This window comes from Rana temporaria, chromosome 7 (assembly GCF_905171775.1).
Source record: "Rana temporaria chromosome 7, aRanTem1.1, whole genome shotgun sequence".
Lineage (NCBI taxonomy): Eukaryota > Metazoa > Chordata > Amphibia > Anura > Ranidae > Rana > Rana temporaria.
This window is the reverse complement of record NC_053495.1, coordinates 60,262,650-60,281,209: the sequence shown is the minus strand read 5'-3', so window position 1 is coordinate 60,281,209 and position 18,560 is coordinate 60,262,650. Positions and strand designations below refer to the sequence as shown.

At 42.5% G+C, this 18,560-nt stretch overlaps 1 protein-coding gene across 4 annotated transcripts in view; it reads right to left on the bottom strand.

The window, feature by feature from the left end:
* PRKCD (protein kinase C delta) overlaps positions 1-18,560 on the bottom strand; it is a 140,019-nt gene that overhangs the window by 75,690 nt on the left and 45,769 nt on the right. For all 4 annotated transcript variants that reach the window (XM_040359453.1, XM_040359457.1, XM_040359454.1 and 1 more), the window contains exon 2: positions 1,246-1,368. In XM_040359453.1, the coding sequence (XP_040215387.1) occupies positions 1,246-1,360 (115 nt within the window). In that variant the 5' untranslated portion in view covers positions 1,361-1,368. The remainder of the gene's footprint in view (positions 1-1,245; positions 1,369-18,560) is intronic.

Here is an 18,560-nt window from a genome sequence, read left to right as displayed (position 1 = left end):
TATTTTTTATAACAAGGATTCATCATCCATGCAGCTGACTCTCTCTTTACCCACGTGTCACTAATTTTCAGCGCCACAATCTCCTTTGTTTATCTGTATTGAAATTGAAAGCAATCTGAGTATCCTGGGCTCTCATGGAAAGAATTGATGAACAACGCTTTGCCACTCTAAGTGACTTATTTAAGTAGAGGCTGTCTAGCAAAGTGGTTGGATTCCTCACAAACTACTTAAAGCATTTTTACTACTCCAACTTTTTATATTCCTGATTTCTGCCTTCTGTACCATGTACTAGTATGAGGAAGTATCATGTTCTCTTTGTATTTCTTCCTTTGTGTGAAATCCATGGCAACCCAGCTAGTCCTCTTGCCCTTCCTATTAAAAACTGACCACACCAAGAAGGAGAACACGCCATGGTTAGTTCTCTAGCAATGCTGGGAACTCGCATATGATCTAGGATCTCGTCCAATGATCAGACTTCTACAATTAAGGGTTGGAGATTTCATAAGACAACACGTCTTAGAGGCGTCAAATCAGTCAAACGTAATTTTCTACCCCTGAAGGCCCAGCTTGTTAAAGTGATACATACGGTTTCAATTTATGATGGCACTGTAATTATTTTAATTAAAAAATTTCAAGTACCTTTATCCTAATAGATATAAAGCTGTCACATGATCCAGATCTTTCCCAGCCAGGGGAACATCAGAAGGGAGGAGCTTCTAGTCCTCTCTGCTGCTGCTAATGTTCAAAAAATAAAAATAAAACTGCCTTTGAAATATAGAGTAAAAATAAATAAATGCATGTTTCTTGCCAATCCCTCTCGACCACCTGCAACCAACTTACGAAGCCCAAACTTTAGTGGCAAAAAAATGCATTGTTCCAAGAGCAGTGTTAAGCCAACTGACTCGCTGTCAGGAATAAAAGTTTCTCTGCAATAAGAACAGTTAAAGCAGCTGTTATGTACCCAATAGAAAAACGAGCCTAGGTTTTGTTGACACATTGAGTGGTAGAAAATCTCCCTTAGTGCGGCACAGACAGCAATAAAAATCTCAAAGAACTTTTAACCATTCCATTTTTCCCCCCCAACATTAAAAATATACTGTAAATAACATCTCCTGCCACAACTCATACAGTAAGGCCTAAAGACAATTTGAGAAAAGCTTTGGGTTTTTAGGACAAGATATTATGAGACAATAGAGAAACTGCCATGACATGCCTGGTGGACACAATAAATGATACTTCTCTTACCTGTACTGAGAGATTCCTTCACCTTCACTGCACAGAATGGTTGGCAGGGTTCTGCCTGAGCTGGCATTGAGCCCAACTCAAATGAGTTGAAGGCAATCCGCAGGAAAGGAGCCATGGTGCAACCTGAAATAGAAGAAGAGAGACAATTTTACTTATATGGATAACTTTTTTGATATGTTATTTTTTCATATTTCCACTTTGCCCTATAAAGTGATACCAAACTCTGATTTAAAAAAAAACATCATATTCAAGTATTCAAGTATGTATTCTTAAAGTGATCTAAAAGGCAAGTTTGCTTTAAAATAACAAACTTGTTATACTCTTCTCGGGTCCCCTGCCCCTCCCTTCTGCCAAGTGTTCCCAGAGCAAACCGCTTGCTGTCAGGGCACTTAAGCAGGCTTTTTCCAGAGCTTATGCTCTGCGTGTCCATTGAGACACAGAGCCGAGTATTGGCCCCTCCCCCTCTCTCTTCTCATTGGCTGTGACTGACAATGACTCTCACAGCTGTCTCAGCCGATGAGGAGGTGAAGAGCTGAGGCTCTCATGCACATCCCTGGATCACAATGGGGCTCGGGTAGATATGGGGGGGGGGGGGGGGTCTACTGCACACAACGTTTTGAGCCTTTAGAACACTTTCATTTAGAAATGCACTTTTTACACACAGCCACCTACAATTTTTTTTTGCCATGATCTGGCTTCCTGTTGGAGGTTGGTAACTCTCCATAGTCACACTGTATGTAGAAACATAGCCACCATCTCTTGCTTGCTCCCAAGATGGAATAGGGACCATAGTCCACATTCCCAAGTCTATCTCAGGAGCAGGCAAGGAAGGGTGGCCTATTCCTAATACATGTATTCATCCCCTAACAGGAAGTCAGATCACACCTGCAAAAAAATAAAAAGTTAAAAATAATATTGATATTTGGAAGAGGCTTAGGGTCCTTTCACACCAGCGGACCGTAGGTCTGTTTTTTCATCCGTCCGTTTACGGATGAAAAAGGGACATACATGTATCCCTATGGGAGAGCTGGTGTCAGCGGATGAATATCCGCTGACACCCGATCTCATCTGTGTCCGCTTTGCTCCGATTCTGCAGACAGAGAAAAATCCTATTTTTCCATCCGTCTGCGGATCGGGTGAACACGGACAGACGGTCCATGTTCATCCGATCCTCCCTTAGGGGAGAGCAGAGATCTGACAGGGTGATCCCCGCTGAGCAAGCGGATAAGAAAGGTACGGATTCTCACGGGATTCATACGTCTGAAAGGGGCCTTAGAGCAAAAGAAGGTACAGTTTTTAAATTAAAACGTTTTTTTCTTTTTAAACCAGAGTTCAATGTCAAATTAGGCAAACACAGAAAAATGTTTCACACATTCATAGTCGGACAGAGTAAGAGCAATAGTGCATCAGGTGACTGACACAGGATGGGAAAAGGTTTACTCTGGACAGAGTCCTAATGGAGAGATGAACGCCTGTGTTAAATCTTCAAGGGAAAAAACATTCACCGTTTATATTACAGCTACATAAACCGAACAGTAAAAGCCAAAAAAGCATTTACCCACATTATCACTTGCAAATCGCAGGTTTATCATGAGATTGAGTATGGCCCATACCCATGGTTTAATGCGGAATTTCAGAATGCAACAGGACTAACAGTAAATCGCCTTAAATCCAAGCTCTAGACCAGGGATCCTCAAACTACGGCCCTCCAGCTGTTGTGGAACTACACATCCCATGAGGGATGTAGGGCCATAGTTTGAAGACCCATGCTCTAGACAGATATAAAAGACAAATTAATGCAGCTATGTATATATTAAAACATTATTATTATTATTTTTAATGAAAGCAATGTAAGCATCTGAAATTAACTTGATTGTCAGCTTCTTGCAGTCCCTGTACAGAAAAGCTCAGACTGGGGTAGGGAGAAGCAGCACAAGGAGTCGAATGATGTGCTGCAGTGCAAGGTGCATGCTGCTCAGACAGAGAAATCTGGTTCTCTGTGCACTGTCCAGTCACAGGGTGGGATGGGGAGGAATCCTGAATGTGTTTTTGTCAGATTTGTCAGATGGAAATTTGATCGTGTGTACAAGGCTTTACTTTGCCAAAGATCAATGCTCTAGTGATATGCCTCTTAACCACTTCAGCCCCGGACCATATTGCTGGTCAATGACCGGGCCACTTTTTGCAATTCGGCACTGCGTCGCTTTAACTGACAATTGCGCGGTCGTGCAACGTGGCTCCCAAACAAAATTGGCGTCCTTTTTTTCCCACAAATAGAGCTTTCTTTTGGTGGTATTTGATCACCTCTGCGGTTTTTATTTTTTGCGCTATAAACAAAAATAGAGTGACAATTTTGAAAAAAAATATGAATATTTTTTGCTGTAATAAATATCCCCAAAAATATATAAAAAAAAAAATTCCTCAGTTTAGGTTATTCTTCTACATATTTTTCGTAAAAAAAAAAAAAAAAATTAAAAAAAAAATCGCAATAAGCGTTTGATTGGTTTGCGCAAAAGTTATAGCGTCTGCAAAATAGGGCATAGTTTTGTGGCATTTTTATTCATGTTTTTTTTTAGTAGTAATGGCGGCGATCAGCGATTTTTAATCAGTACTGCGACCTTATGGCGGACACTTCGGACACATTTTTGGGACCATTGGCATTTTTATAGCGATCAGTGCTATAAAAATCCATTGATTACTATAAAAATGCCACTGGCAGGGAAGGGGGTTAACACTAGGGGCGAGGAAGGGGTTAATTATGTTCCCTAGGTGTGTTCTAACTGAAGGGGGGAGGGACTGACTAGGGGAAATTACTGATCGCTGTTCATATATTGTACAAACAGACGATCAGGCATTTCTCCCCCTGACAGGACCTGGAGCTGTGTTTACACACACAGCTCCCGGTTCTCGCTCTGTAACGAGCGATCGCAGGTGCCCGGCTGTGATCGCGCACGCGCCCCTAGTGGCTGATTCGCGAGGTGACGTAGATCTACGTGACCTAGCGCAGGGGAGACGACCTGCTGCCATATAACTGCGGCGGCTGGTCGGCAAGTAGTAAAGCAGTCATAATTGCCTCCATACCTGTAGCAGAGCTTGTTATCTCTTCCTAGTAATTCATAAACAATCCAAAAATTTCAAGAGATGCTTAGAGTCAGAAGCATTGCTTGCAATTGAGATGTTTTGCCCAACATAAAGCTATTCATAAAGGGGGCTGCCCATAAGGTGAGTTTTTTATTAGAGAGGTGCAAAACATTTCGTGAACTTGTTAGCTACTCTGATTAATAGTGACAGCTGGCAAGCAGAGGGGGTCATCCAGACTCAAAAGATTAGGCAACTGCCATCACATGTTTATGGGCAAGCTAAATCACATGAGGTATACTCGTAAGGAAGGATTCAATAAAAGCATCATCAGGCCTTTTCTGGCATTAATCCCCCTTTCAATGAATTGCCCCAAATTCATGAAGCATATACCACGCTTTTGGTTCAGACAGAGACATATGCATCAAATTCACATACTGTCGTTTAACAAATGCCCCACTTTTACATTGTGGAGCAATGAATTTGTCAAATTCAAAATAAAATACTAACAGTTCATATCTTATGAAAGTGGAGATAAGATCGACTATTTTGGCGTACAGAAAGAGAAACTGGCGCAAACAAATTTTGCAAAAGTGTAACATGCATTCTAAAAGTGGTGCAGCGCGAGACAAATTCCAGTGCTAGACAAGTACATGAATTTGGCACATGCTGCACCACTTTTAGAACGCATGAGAGACATTGTTACAAAATCTGTCTGCTCCAGAGATATTGTGTAGAGGAAGTTGTTTTATATGAAGATCACAGGTAGCAGAACTTAAAGTGATGGTAAGCCTTGTTTTTTTTAAATAACAAACACGTCATACTTACCTCCACTGTGCAGCTCGTTTTGCACAGAGTGGCCCCGATCGCCCTGTTCTGAATTGTCCCGTCCTGCCAGCATAGGATGCATTAAGGTGAAAAAACACGAAGGTTTACAACCCCTTTAAAACTAAATGCAGTGACAATGCTGTCATTTTTGGTACTTCCAACATCATCCAAGAAGTCAGTGGGTATCAACACCTGCATCCATTACTGAAAAACACATCTCAGCAACCAGGAGTACTAAAAATACATAAGACAGAGACATTTCTGAAGCTGCAAAGTCAATGCCCAAAAAAATATTTTTTGACTGGTGTCAAATTTTAGATGTATAAATCTATATTGATGATAAATATTAACTGTTTTTTTGTGGGTCTAAAGTTCCTGATGGTTTTTGTATTGGCATGTGTTTATCTGTACACCTCAGAGCCTAAAAGAAGAGGTAGGGAAAAAGCCCCTTTGGCCCCATTTCTCCTGTGTACATTTCATTCGGCATTTCTGTGACCCGTTTTCAGGCAACAGCAGGCTAAAGTCCGCTGCCGGCTAACATCATTCACACAGTGCAGGCTCTGGATCACTCCCGACTTCTCACTCAGGCTCTGTCCAGATGCCTGGATTGGCAGCTGGCTCAGTCTCTCAGTGAGAAGGAGCTAGCCACTCCCACCCCCTGCACAGCTCAACCCCCCAGTGAGCACTGGAGGGGCAAAGCAAAGAGCCTGTGACTGACAGTCACCAGCTCTCTGCAGACTGAACACAGAGAATTGAGCAATCAGTGTCTTTGATCGCTCAGTTCTCGTGTAGAGGTGGCAGGGGACAGTTGCAGCTGGGATCGGTGCTGCAGCCATCTAGGCGATTATGACTCTTATTTTTGATTCCCGAGCATCTCTTTTAAACATTCCAGGCAGCAGCCCATGGTTCTGTATGTAGGAATCTATACTAAATAACCTTCAACTCCCACATCTCTAAATTGCTGGGCATCTGACCCCATCTCTTAACGAGTCTTTTTTGTTGGTCTTTTTCAGAGATTTCACTATACCAACATGCTTAGAAGGATTCCAAACATTACGTGAAATATGATAATTCATAGTGTTTCTGTCCTTGCAATGGTTCCGGAAACCAGCTTTCAACAACTTCCTCACAACAGCACCATGGTGAGACAGTAAGGAAGTCAAAGTGTAACATGCAGTTTACCAGTTGTTTATAATTAGCAATATCATTTTTTTTGTATTTTGAGGAACTTGTCAGGGATGTCTTAGAGATTTTAAAACTACAAAATTCTGAATCAAGAATTGTTTACCGGATTTATTTAGCTGCCCTGCTTCAGAATCTCCAAATATTTTAGACCTTAAACCCTGTTCAAATATTACTGGCAAAGTGTGCCAGTTCCTTAAAATACCAAATTGGAATGGTGCCTTTTATTTAAGTCTTTACCTATGTGGATTATGTTTTATATTACTTTAGTGTATACAATCTTTTTATTAGGACTTGGTAAACTTGCGGAGCAAAAGTTTAATAATATGGCTGTGTCAGGGTCAAACAGACGTACAGTATGGTGCTAAATAGGATTGCACAGATAATTTTTCATGGACAGAAATGTAATATTATACTAAGATCCATCAATATGGTGAATTGTCACTCTCCGTGAATCCAAATCCCCACATCCACAACATGACACTATGTTGCTTTAGTACTTTGTAGGCCAATAATTCATTCTGCAACCGATGCTACAAACTTCCATATTGATGAACATGCAGGGATTGCACAAGATGACTTTAAATGGGGACACACAGAAAAAGAATGTAACATTATTATGTAGTGTGTGGCCCACTAGAGAGGGGACAACAGAGAGAAATGTGCTGCATGAACCATACAGCATATTTGTGCAGAAATCCCTAAGTACTATTGCTAAGAAACAGTTGGTGCTCTTCAGTAAAAACAGGTTGGAGAGAAAAGTGAAGGCTGGGGAGGACAGCAGAGAGACTGATGGAGCATATTAACTTAGGCCCGATTCACACCTATGCCTTTTAAAGTGCTTTTGCCGATTTGCACTACAGTCCATTTAACATGGTTTTCTATGGAACACGTTCTGTGGTGCAAATCTGCAGAATGCAAAAATAAATGCATAGGTGTGAATAAGGCCTAATGCCCCGTACACATGACTGGGTTTTCAGATGGGAAAACTGCGAGGAGAGCGTTTGGCCGGGAATCCCGGCCGTGTGTATGCTCCCTCGCAGTTTTTCCGACGGGAAAACTGCCAAACCCGCCGGACAAAAAAAAAAAAAAAAAAAAAGAAGGAGAAGAGAACCAGCTCTTTTTTTCCCCCTCCGGGATTCCAGACTGACTTTTTCCCGTCAGAAAACCTGGCCGTGTGTAGCAGAAAACTGCATTTTTTGGCCGTGTTCCTGTGGGGAAAAACTCAGATGGAGCATAAACACGGTCTGGATTCCCGAGGAAAAGCTCTCATCTGAGTTTTCCCAACAGGAAAACTGATCGTAAGTATGGGGAAAAAGTAGAGAGCAGGTTCTCTGTTTTCACGACGGACCTTTTCACGTCGGGAATCCCCAGTCATGTGTACTAGGCATTAGGGTATAAATCTGAATGGGAACAAAAAAGAGAAGCGTCACCTAAGTGCAATATGTCAGATACTATGTTTAATCTCAAAAGAAATGCACTTACAATACACAATTACAAAACAGGCTCATCAGGGTCTCATGATGCGCAGTGCGGTCTGGTCTCAGGTCCATCAAGATCCACGGATCTGCAGGCAGGGAGAGAAATCCATCCTGTGGCCACCAGAAAACAGCCAGGTTCAGCGTGGAGGTGCAGATGACGTTACCAGAGAGTGGGACCAGGGAGAGCCCCAGATGGAAGGTGAGACAAGTGAGACTGTTTCTAGACCCTGATGAGCCTGTTTTGTAATTGTGTATTGTAAGTGCATTTCTTTTGAGATTAAACATAGTATCTGACATATTGCACTTAGGGAAAGACAAGGAAACAAAAAAGGGAAGTGCCACCTAACAGAGTTGGCTTTTCTCTATGGACAGCTGCCGCTCACCATCTTCCCATCTCCTTCCTTTTTACGATTGGTCATTTTGTACCACTATATGGACTATAAAACTGACTGTTTTCTAGACATATACATTGCCCGTAAAATCACTTTAAGAAATAGCATTCAAAACAAACTATAAGGCAATAGCAGTGATGTAATACTACCTTCCCCAATTAGTACCTTCCTCTATCAAAACAATGCAGTAGTGTATATACAGGATTGCTGTTAGAAATAACGGGGCCCCATACAGCCTACATGACAGGGTCTCCCCCCCCCCCCCCCCCCCGAAAACATTAAATGAGATTTGTGCTAAAATGCGATGGTCGCAAAGCAATACTGTTTTGCAGCCATGGCAGAAATTATATCTTTTTGTTATACTTTTTTTATTTATTGCCGAATGGTAATTTTACATTGTGAGCCAAGTGTTTGGCTTGCAGTTGCAGAGCGGCCATATTGAACTCAACAGGGAGTTTTTTAGGTGGTGCTGCCTGTTAAACTTTGCAACCTGTGTTAAAAATGCTGCAGCTGTGTAGTACAACAACCACAGCTTGTATACAGCCCTGTCTGACTGTATTGTTAGGATTTGGGTATGCAGCCAGGGATGGTGGTAAATAAATGGCTCAGTCACCCATGTGAAATGGTCAAAAAATTGTCAAAAAATGCAAATGCATTAACACTCTCTCAAAAAGTGCTCTGGTAAGGAAGAGGGTAAATTCTTCCGGGGGTGAAGTGGTTAGCTAGTGCTATTTTGCAGTTTACGGACCATCAAAGTTTTACCAGGTTTATATGTCTCAAGAAAAACAATGCCTCTAGTAAAATGACACGCAATAATCCTAGCCAGTTCTTTTCCCTCTGCTGCCATCTACAGATGAGACTGGTCTACTTATTCTTTTGTCATTGTAATATAATGGTTGTTAGGTCAACAATCACTGTTTGCTTTTTGGGCTTTTATTTGTTATCCTGTTCTGTACACAAAAAGAGTGAAACCAAAGCCCAGATGCAGCAATGAACTACTTTATTAACCACCGTGCTTCTTCCTTTCAAACCGATATTCTTGCTACGAAAAAGCGAAAGGAAATATGTAAGTCACAATTCAAATGTTTTTTGTGAAGTTGTGAATATATAATTTCCAGCAGCCAATTTATGAGACGTAAAATGGATGCAATTGGAGTAACTGCACTTTTTGTACAGCAGAGCAAGGTTTCCCACAATCTGAAGCTCTTTGCTGCCCTCTTCATCTCATTTCCATCCACAGCCTGCAATGTGTCTTCATTCGTCCTTTTTTTTCTAACGATCATAGCTGTGGATTGTGTTGGTGACGTTATAATATATATATTATATATATATATATATATATATATATATATATATATATATATATATATATATATATATATATATATATATATAACATTTGTATTTATTTTTTTACTTTCTGCTATAAAACATTTCCTAGAAAATCAAATTTCTTCATAACTTTAGGCCAAGATGTATCCTGCTTTATGCAAACGTTATAGCTTCTACAAACGATGGAATATATTTATGGAATTGTTTTATTATTATTACTAGTAATGGCGGCGAGCAGTGACTTGGGATATTGCGGTGACCAATACATCAGTGCTAAAAATATGCACTGTCACTGTACTAATGACACGGTCTGGAAAGGGGTTAAACATCTAGGGTGATCAAAGGGTTAACAGTGTGCCTAGCCAATGTTTTTGTTTAAACTGTGGGCTGCTTTTACTAAGGGAATGGTGGATTTTATGCTCTGCTTTGCAGGGACACAAAATCCATCCTTTTACCCGTTAGAACGGAGCTCTGCCTTGTTTACATACCAAAAAAATATAAGCAAACAAAAAATGTTTTAACCACTTGCCGTCCGCCCCATAGCAGATTTACTGCTACAGGGTGGCTTGCCTGTGCAGAATCACCTATATATACACACACAAGATTCTGCACTCCCCCCGGGAGGGGCACACATGGCAGAAAAAAAATGGTTTACTTTCCAAAGTTAAAACAAGGGCAGAAATTTAATAGATGAAAAAATTACTGGCAAGATCTCAGCAAAAGACATCCTGATACGATTCACCAGAAGCAAAGAGAGAATATTCCCCATCTCCCTCCTCCTTAGTCACTACATTAGAAGTAACTGAGGGGGTTTGCTTGTAACCCCTGAGATCTACAGCCATCAAAATAGACCAAGATTCCACCCATAAACCCATAGTAGCACACAAGATAACCCGGTCGGTACTTATGGAATCGCGCTCAGATGGGGGCCTGGCGTTCCCCAACCTAGTCAAGTATTATTAGGCGGACCAGTTACGTGCGATAGTTTCCTGGTTTCCCCAACGCTCCTACAACAAATGGACGGAAAATCGAGAAAATTTGGATGGCACCAGTACATCCGGATAGCCAACTCTGGAGTGCGAATGGGGAGACAGAGCCCGGTCGGCTACTGGGTTCCATGTCCCAGCTTAGGCGACCAATGCGCCAGCTATCCCACGTACATAAGCTTAACGCTGACAATTCATTGCTGACCTCCTTCCTTTACAACCCTTAAGTGCCAGCTAGCCTTACCCGCCAGATGACATTGCCGTGTGCGTCACGGAATCTGTTCCATTTTGGACACAGTAGACCCAAGATCCTGCAAAATTCTACCATTTTCTGAACTCCAAGATAAACACAACTTCCCCCGCCAGGTATTCTATGGATACCTGCAGATTCGTCACTATGCCCAAACTATAGCCCCGAATCTGCAGTTCTCTACCCATTCCCCCTTTGAATTTATCATATTGGAGGGAACCGCACGTAGGAGACTGATCTCTGACATATACCGGATCTTCAATACTTACTCCATACCAGATCAGGGCAAACATGCATATATGCTCAGCTGGGAGAGGGCACTGGGTGAGGAACTCCCTGTAGAAACATTGCAGGCGATCTGGACTCAAGCTGCTAAGAGCTTGTTATGTACTCCCCCTAAGGAAAATGCTTACAAAATTCTCCATTTCTGGTACCTGACCCTGGACATACTCCATGCTATCTACCCCTCTAAGTTCTGACCGCTGCTGGCACTGTCAGGGGGATAAGGGTACCCCGCTCCACATCTAGGACATGCCCACCAATAAATCCCTCGACACAACTACTGACACAACAACCCATGGACACTGAAATTCTTCTTGTTGGGTCTTTCTTCATTGAAAATAGCCAAACCCCATAAGAAGTTACTTAGACATATTCTCACGGCTGCACAATGCCTGGTTGCCCTTAAAGGAGCTGTAAAGGAATACAAATTTCACCATAATGTAATCTATGATGCCGACCCCCCCCCCCCCCCCCCAGCCCCCTCTTTACTTACCTAACCCCTCGAAAGTCCCTAGCTCGGTCCCGAGATCCTCTTTGCCGCTCAGACCTGGCCGCTGATTGGCTAGAGCGGATGGATTGAGAGCAGCGCAGCCATTGGCTGGCGCTGCTGTCAATCACATCCAGTGACGCGGCGCACCGAGGGGCGGGGCCGAGTGATACAGCGAGCGTCTATGGCCGCTCGCTGTATCACGGGAGCGCGCCCGCAAGGACTCATCACCATGCGCGCTCTCTCGCATGAATGTGATGAGTTCTTGCAGGGAGGACCAGAGACATTCGCCGAGGGACCCCAGAAGACATGGATCTGGGCCACTCTGTGCAAAACGAACTGCACAGTGGAGGCAAGTATAACGTTTGTTATTTTAAAGAAACATTTTTTTTTCCTTTATTGACCCTTTAACTGGAAAAAGCTCCCAACTCCTGCAGTCTGGCTCCTCTCTCGAGTACACGCACAAAAAATACACTTTAGAAAAAAAAAAAAAAAATGGAAAAAGCTCTCGTCACCCTCCCTAGAAGCCCTTTATGGGTCAAGAATGTTGAGCTCATGGAAGAAATGACCACTAGGATAGGCTGGAGGACCACAATAGGGTCTGGGAGTTGTGGCATCTTCGGGAGGACCCACCATGAGCCGCCGTCGAAGCCAAATTGGTAACCCTTTACTCTGCTTCATCTCTTTCCCCTCTACTTTTTCCATTCTTCGCTTCTTTCCCTCCCCTTTTTTTTATGCCATGTTCTATATGAATCCAGAACTACAGTACAGTTCAAATTCAGGCCTCTCCCTTCTCACTACTTTGACGTACTGTTACGGTTTGATCACATTTTTGTACCGTTTTCTATTGCTGTGAAAACTATTAAAACAGTTATTTGGGGGAAAAAAAAAAAAAAACATAGTAGCAAAAAATATTGGATAGATATAGATTATTTTATATATATATATATATATATATATATATATATATATAAATAAATATATAAGAGGTAGAAGGGGTATGCACCTGGGGAAGCAGCCAAGTTCCTAAACAGAGGACAAGAGCCCTCCAGAGAGAGACACAATACCCCTGTGTCCAATAGCCTAAAAGGTGGCTAAATATAACTCATGGTTAAGATCAAAAGATCATTTGTCCTGTACTGTACAATTAGGAACATTTAAAGCTTGTGAACGACATAGTAACTAGATTTGAGACAGAAACAGAGAAAGGAGTGCAGAAATAGACAGAGTAGTCCACCGAGACTCCCCCTTTTTTTGTTTTAGTTTTTTTCTTATGTTATTTTTTTTTTTTTTTTATATAACTTTGTTGTCCGACTATAGATCTATGTTTATACCAAGCATGTTTGAAGTCTTTTACTGTTGACAGGCTCACTACCTCTGCTGGTAGTTTATTCCAAGAATCAACAACCCTTTAAAGTGGTTGTAAACCCAACCACACAACTTGCACCTACAGGTAAGCCTAAATTAAGGCTTACCTGTAGGTTCAATAGATATCTCCCAAACCTACACAGTTTAGGAGATATTTACAATAAAGACAGGCACTGATGTCTATCTGAGCGTGCCGTAGACAATGGCGCAGGCGCACTGAGCGTGCCGTTTTGTGAATGGCATTATTGGGGTTAATGCCGTAGGAGTGACGTCATCGCCGCTCCGGCCAATCACAGCGCCGGAGCGGCGATAACAGAAAGATGCGAGGGGACATGGCGGCGGCGGGGGAAAAAGGAGGACTTTGGGGGCTTCGATCTCAGGTAAGTGCCACATAATGAGCTAGTATGCTATGCATACTAGCTCATTATGCCTTATCTTGCAGTTGTTGTTTTTTTTACCCCCGGGGGGGGGGGGGGGTTGGGGTTACTTCCTCTAAGTAAAAGAATACTTTCTAGAATTGGTTTTGAACTTTCCTCCAGTTAGATGGAGGTCATGTTCCCGTGTTCCTGATTTTGGTTTCGTATTGAAAAAACTGCCTTCCTGAATCTTATTCACCCCTTTGATGTATTTAAAGATTTCAATCATATCTCCTTTCCCTTCTTTCCTCCAGGCTGTACATATTAAGTTCCTGAAGTCAGTCTTTTATCCCTAAACCTTTCACCATTTTTGTTACCCGTCTCTGGACTCCTATTCTCTGTGTCCAGATCTTCAGATCTGGACACAGAGAATTTGAAAACAGCTTTGTAATCATATGCAAAAAAATTAAAAATGTACTGCATTTTCCAGTGATAAATCTCGCAAGGAGCAAACTTAAAACGTCACTTTCATTAGTGACTGCCTCACGTATCAGTACGCAGCTGAGTGGCTCTCCTGTGCCCGATCACATGCCTAGTACAAGATCCGGCACTTCTGGGTAGTGAGCGCGCTCGCCGGCTGCGATTAGTCACAGCACAAAGGATTAGCGAAATGGCCAATCAGCGAGGAAGACAGGACAAAGGTCTGTCAATGTAAACAATACAGAGCTCTGTCCTATCAGCAAGGATGTGACATTTTTTTTTTTCCTTGCAAAGCAGGGAATAGAAACCAGCACATCCCTTTGTGAAAGCACCTCCCAGTAAACACACCAAGCACTGTTAGGCACACATTTAACCCATTGATTGCTAGAGATGTTAACCCCTTCCCAGCCAGTATCATTAGTACAGTGACAGTTCATATTTCTAGCACTGATCCCTGTATTAGTGTCACTGGTTCCCTCAAAGTGTAAAACCCCTTTCACACTTAGGCGCTTTACAGGTGCAATAGCGCTAAAAATAGCGCCTGCAAAGCACCTCTGCTGTCACTCCAGTGTGAAAGCCCTAAGGCTTTCACACTGGAGCAGAACGCTGGCAGGACGTCAAAAAAAGTTCCACCTAAAAATGGAACTTCCGCTTTAAGTGCTGGTGACCCCCGGACATGCTACATTTGGCATGTCATCCTTTATTGGGGGGGGGGGGGGCAGGTACCTAGCTCCCTCTTCCTTCCCTGGCACCGCAGAGCCAGAAGTTAACCTCCCCCTGCAATCTTCTAGGACCAATCACAGGTCCCAGAAGATTGCCCGGCCATTAAAAACACGCAGTGCGGCTACCGCATGCGCAGAGCATGACCGGCTGTGAGGCCACAGCCGGGTGCTCACAGTTAAAATGCCGGCGCTGCAGAGAGGAGCGAGGCTTTCGTGCGCCCGGATCGCTGGACCGTGAGGGAGTGTGTATCTATTAAAAGTCAGCAGCTACACTTTTTGGAGCTGCTGACTTTTAAATGGGTGGAACTCATTGGCTTTCGTACAACCATGCCAACATATACCGTTTGTGCACGTAATGTTTTGCATACAATACTGGCTGACTGCTTTTCCCGGAGCTTTTTCTCTTATTCCAGTATGAGCATCTGCGCTTATAGCAGGCATACCCTCCCAATTTGTAAGGTCGCAGGATTTTTTTCTTATTGAAATAAGTGAAGGCTTACATTACTGTAACTATATGATGACATACACTAATTGTGACCACTATACTGAGATGAATGAAATTGCATGGATGTCTTGTAGCCATTTCAATGCTAATCCTGACAAATGGTCTAGGAAAGTTATTATTCCATAAGAAAAAGGTTAACACTCTGCACAGTGAACCATAGAAACATACAACAAATACAATGCCAGAGACATCAAACAAGCACAAGTACTAATTATCAGTACAGACATAGGGGTTTACAGTATTTACTAAAGCTGGAGAGTGTAAATCAGACTCACTTCTGCATAGAAACCAATCAGCTTCCAGGTTTCATTGCCCAAAACTTAATTAAACAAGCTGAGGTTAGAAGCCGATTGGTTTCTGCAGAAGTGACCCTGATTTTGTACTCTCCAGCTTTAGTAAATAAACCCGATAGTGTCTGTTACAAAGAAGCAAAATTAAAAGGTTAGTGATAAAGGTTCATTATTTTTTTTTAAACAAACATGACATACTGTTCAATGCATAGGATGCACTAAGGTCCAAAAACACAAAGGTTTACAACCCCTTTAATAATCATATTTAAAAAAAATGCCATTTGTGTAAAAAAAAATAAAAAAAATACACATATTACCACCTTTTTACTTAAAGGAGTTGTAAAGGAAAAACATGGTTTGCCTAAAATTAATGTCTGCAAGGTAGACAGACAGAATAGTGTAATGATTCTGTTAAAAAACGAGTAAATACCTATTAAATTCCTTCATCTATATCACCTCCTGCGTTCTTGTTTCTGTTCTCTCATTCCCTTCCTGGTTTGCAGCGCTCGTTCATGTAAGAACTACATTTCCCAGTATGAATTGCGGCACGCCCAGTAATTCATACCTCCTTGAAGTCTCTAACACGTAGAGAGCGTCCTGCCGCACAGATGTAGTTCCCAGGAGGGGGCGAGCACGTCACTGACCACCGCAGTAAACCCTCCCTTCACGGTGGTGAGTAACAATCAGACAAGCAGGAACAGAGAAGAAATAGAGCAACTTCTGAGCAAAAACGAACAATGAGGAAGTGAAAAGAGGAATGTCTGCAGGTAAAGGATACTTATTATGAAAAAAATAATAATTCCTTTACAACCCCTTTAAAAAAGGTATTTAAACTCAAAAATAAAACTGTAATATATTATAAACATAGGATTTATTATGTTGCAACTTGCCAGTCCTTAGATATGCTGCTTTAACTTTTTCAGGCTTTTTTTTCTTTTCTTTCTAGTTTTACTTGGCAATGTCTGAAAATGTTTGTAGCCTGGAAAAAGAAAAACGCAGCCACCACATCTTAGGATTGGTTGTAACATAATACATTTTTGTTTTCAAATTCATTTACAACCCTTTCACACATGCAAAACGCTGAAGTCCGTCTGTTGATTTTTCAGGTGGACCTGATCAAGAGTTTCATGTAAATCATGCAACTCTATTTTTAAGTTTGTCCAAGTCCTGAATTTTTTTTTTAAAAACTCTGTGCCCTTTTTCGGTTTTTCTGGACCTAAAATGTGAAGGACCAGAGTTAGTCTGATGTAAACGGATGCATATTCATCTTTATCCCACCAGCCACAGATCCAACATAGGTCCATAAATGCAGAAGAAACTGAATTGGCACAAATGTCACAAAAGTGACATCCGTCCTGTTCTGCTCTGATTCAGCAGAAGATCTGTTCAAAGATCCCCTGCTGATCAAACTGAAAGGTGCCTGTATGAAAGGCACATAAAGTGGAAGCTCATCCCTGCTTAAAGCGGAGGTCCACCAAAAAAAAAAAATATATTAAAAGCCAGAAGCTACAAATACTGCAGCTGCTGACTTTTAATAAATGGACACTTCCCTGTCCAGGGTGCCCACGATGTCGGCAGCCGAAGCCGAGCAATCCCTTGGCTCTCGGCTGCCCCCGCCGACATCCTCGTTGAGGGAATCAGGAAGTGAAGCGCTGCGGCTTCACTTCCAGATTCCCTACTGCGCATGCATGAGTCGCACTGCGTGTCTTCACTGGTCCCCGTTGTCTCCTGGGACCAGTGTTTTTCCCAGAAGACAGCGGGGGGTAGGGGGGTTGGGGGCGTGACTCCCGTGGTACTCTATGCCCAGAAGTGGGTGCAAATACCTGTATTAGACAGGTATCTGCACCTTCCTCCCCCCTGAAAGGTGCCAAATGTGACACCGGAGGGGGAAGGGTTCCGAAAAGCGGAGGTTCACTTTGTGTGGACCTCCGCTTTAAAATAGCAGATCTTCAAAATCAATTCTGCTCCTGATGCCTCCTGGCCATTCATGTCAGATATTCCAGGAGGCATTGCTCACTGGTTACTGATGGCATCAGAGAGAAAGATGGCAGCATGGAACAGAGTTTATGGCAATGGATTACAGCAGGAAAATTCTGCATTTACTGGGTGTGGGAGAATGTTTGAGGATAACCATAAAAGGGAAGAGGAGCTTAAAAAGAAAACTGAACATGGGGAGGGAAGATGAAGGAGTTCTTTAAGTACCTCTTTAAACTATGTACATAAATTGGAGGTCTGAAATTCTACCTTTGCTTATTATTCTTGACTTCCAATTATATTCTCCACTTTCAATGACTGAGGGTATGATCATGAGGTTTCTTCCAGCCCCAGTAGAAATCTATTGATAATGCATATTATGCACTACTGTCCTATATTAAATATAAAATGAACAATCCATTTTTTATTGCTCTAAACTAGTATGCATGAATCTGGCGAGACAGTGGGAGGAATTCAATAAAGCTGCTACACCACTTTTCTGGCATTAATCCCTCCTGATAATTATTGCGCCAAATTCATGAAGCAAGGACTTTTGGTTCTGACAGTGACTCACCAAATTCAGGTTATTCCTAAAATGCGCCACTTTTACATTGTGGTGCAATGAATGCACCAAATTCAATATAAAATACTATTCTATGAAATTGGAGCTAATTAAGACCAATTCCCTTTTGGAGCACATAGAGAGAAGCTGGTGGAGACAGATTTTAACAATAGTTACACAGTTAGTCAGGTTGAAAAAATACACAAGTCCATCTAGTAACAGTTTAACCAAAACATCTCTCTCATGCATTCCAAAAGTGATGTGGCGCATTCAAGTTCTAGAGAGGTGCATGAATTTGGCACACGCTGCACCACTTTCAGAACTCATGAGAGACATTTTCACAATATATGTCTGTGCCAGTCTTTATGAATTCCAGGGAGTGGGTCTACCCCTTTGCACTAACCATTCAGGTGACCGTATCTGGATAAGGGCTGGTGTTAACGGGCTTGTGCCGATTGCACCAGTTTGAGGCGGGTGGCACTGACATGGCACTAATTAGCACTGGCTGGTGGCACTAATTGGCGGTGGCACTAGCAGGTTTCACTCGACTGTAACTGTGTGAAACTAACAGAGAGGAGCTGTCAGCTCGACGTTCGGGAGGGGGGGGGGGGGGCGGGACCCAGCAGCTATATTACACCAGCAAATGAGATGGTATTTGGGCGGGCCGCTACATGTATGTGGCCCTGCCCCCTTTCTAAAGCGGCCCAATCATTGGCTGGTGCAATTTAGCTGCTGGGTCCCGCCCACCCACGAGCTGACA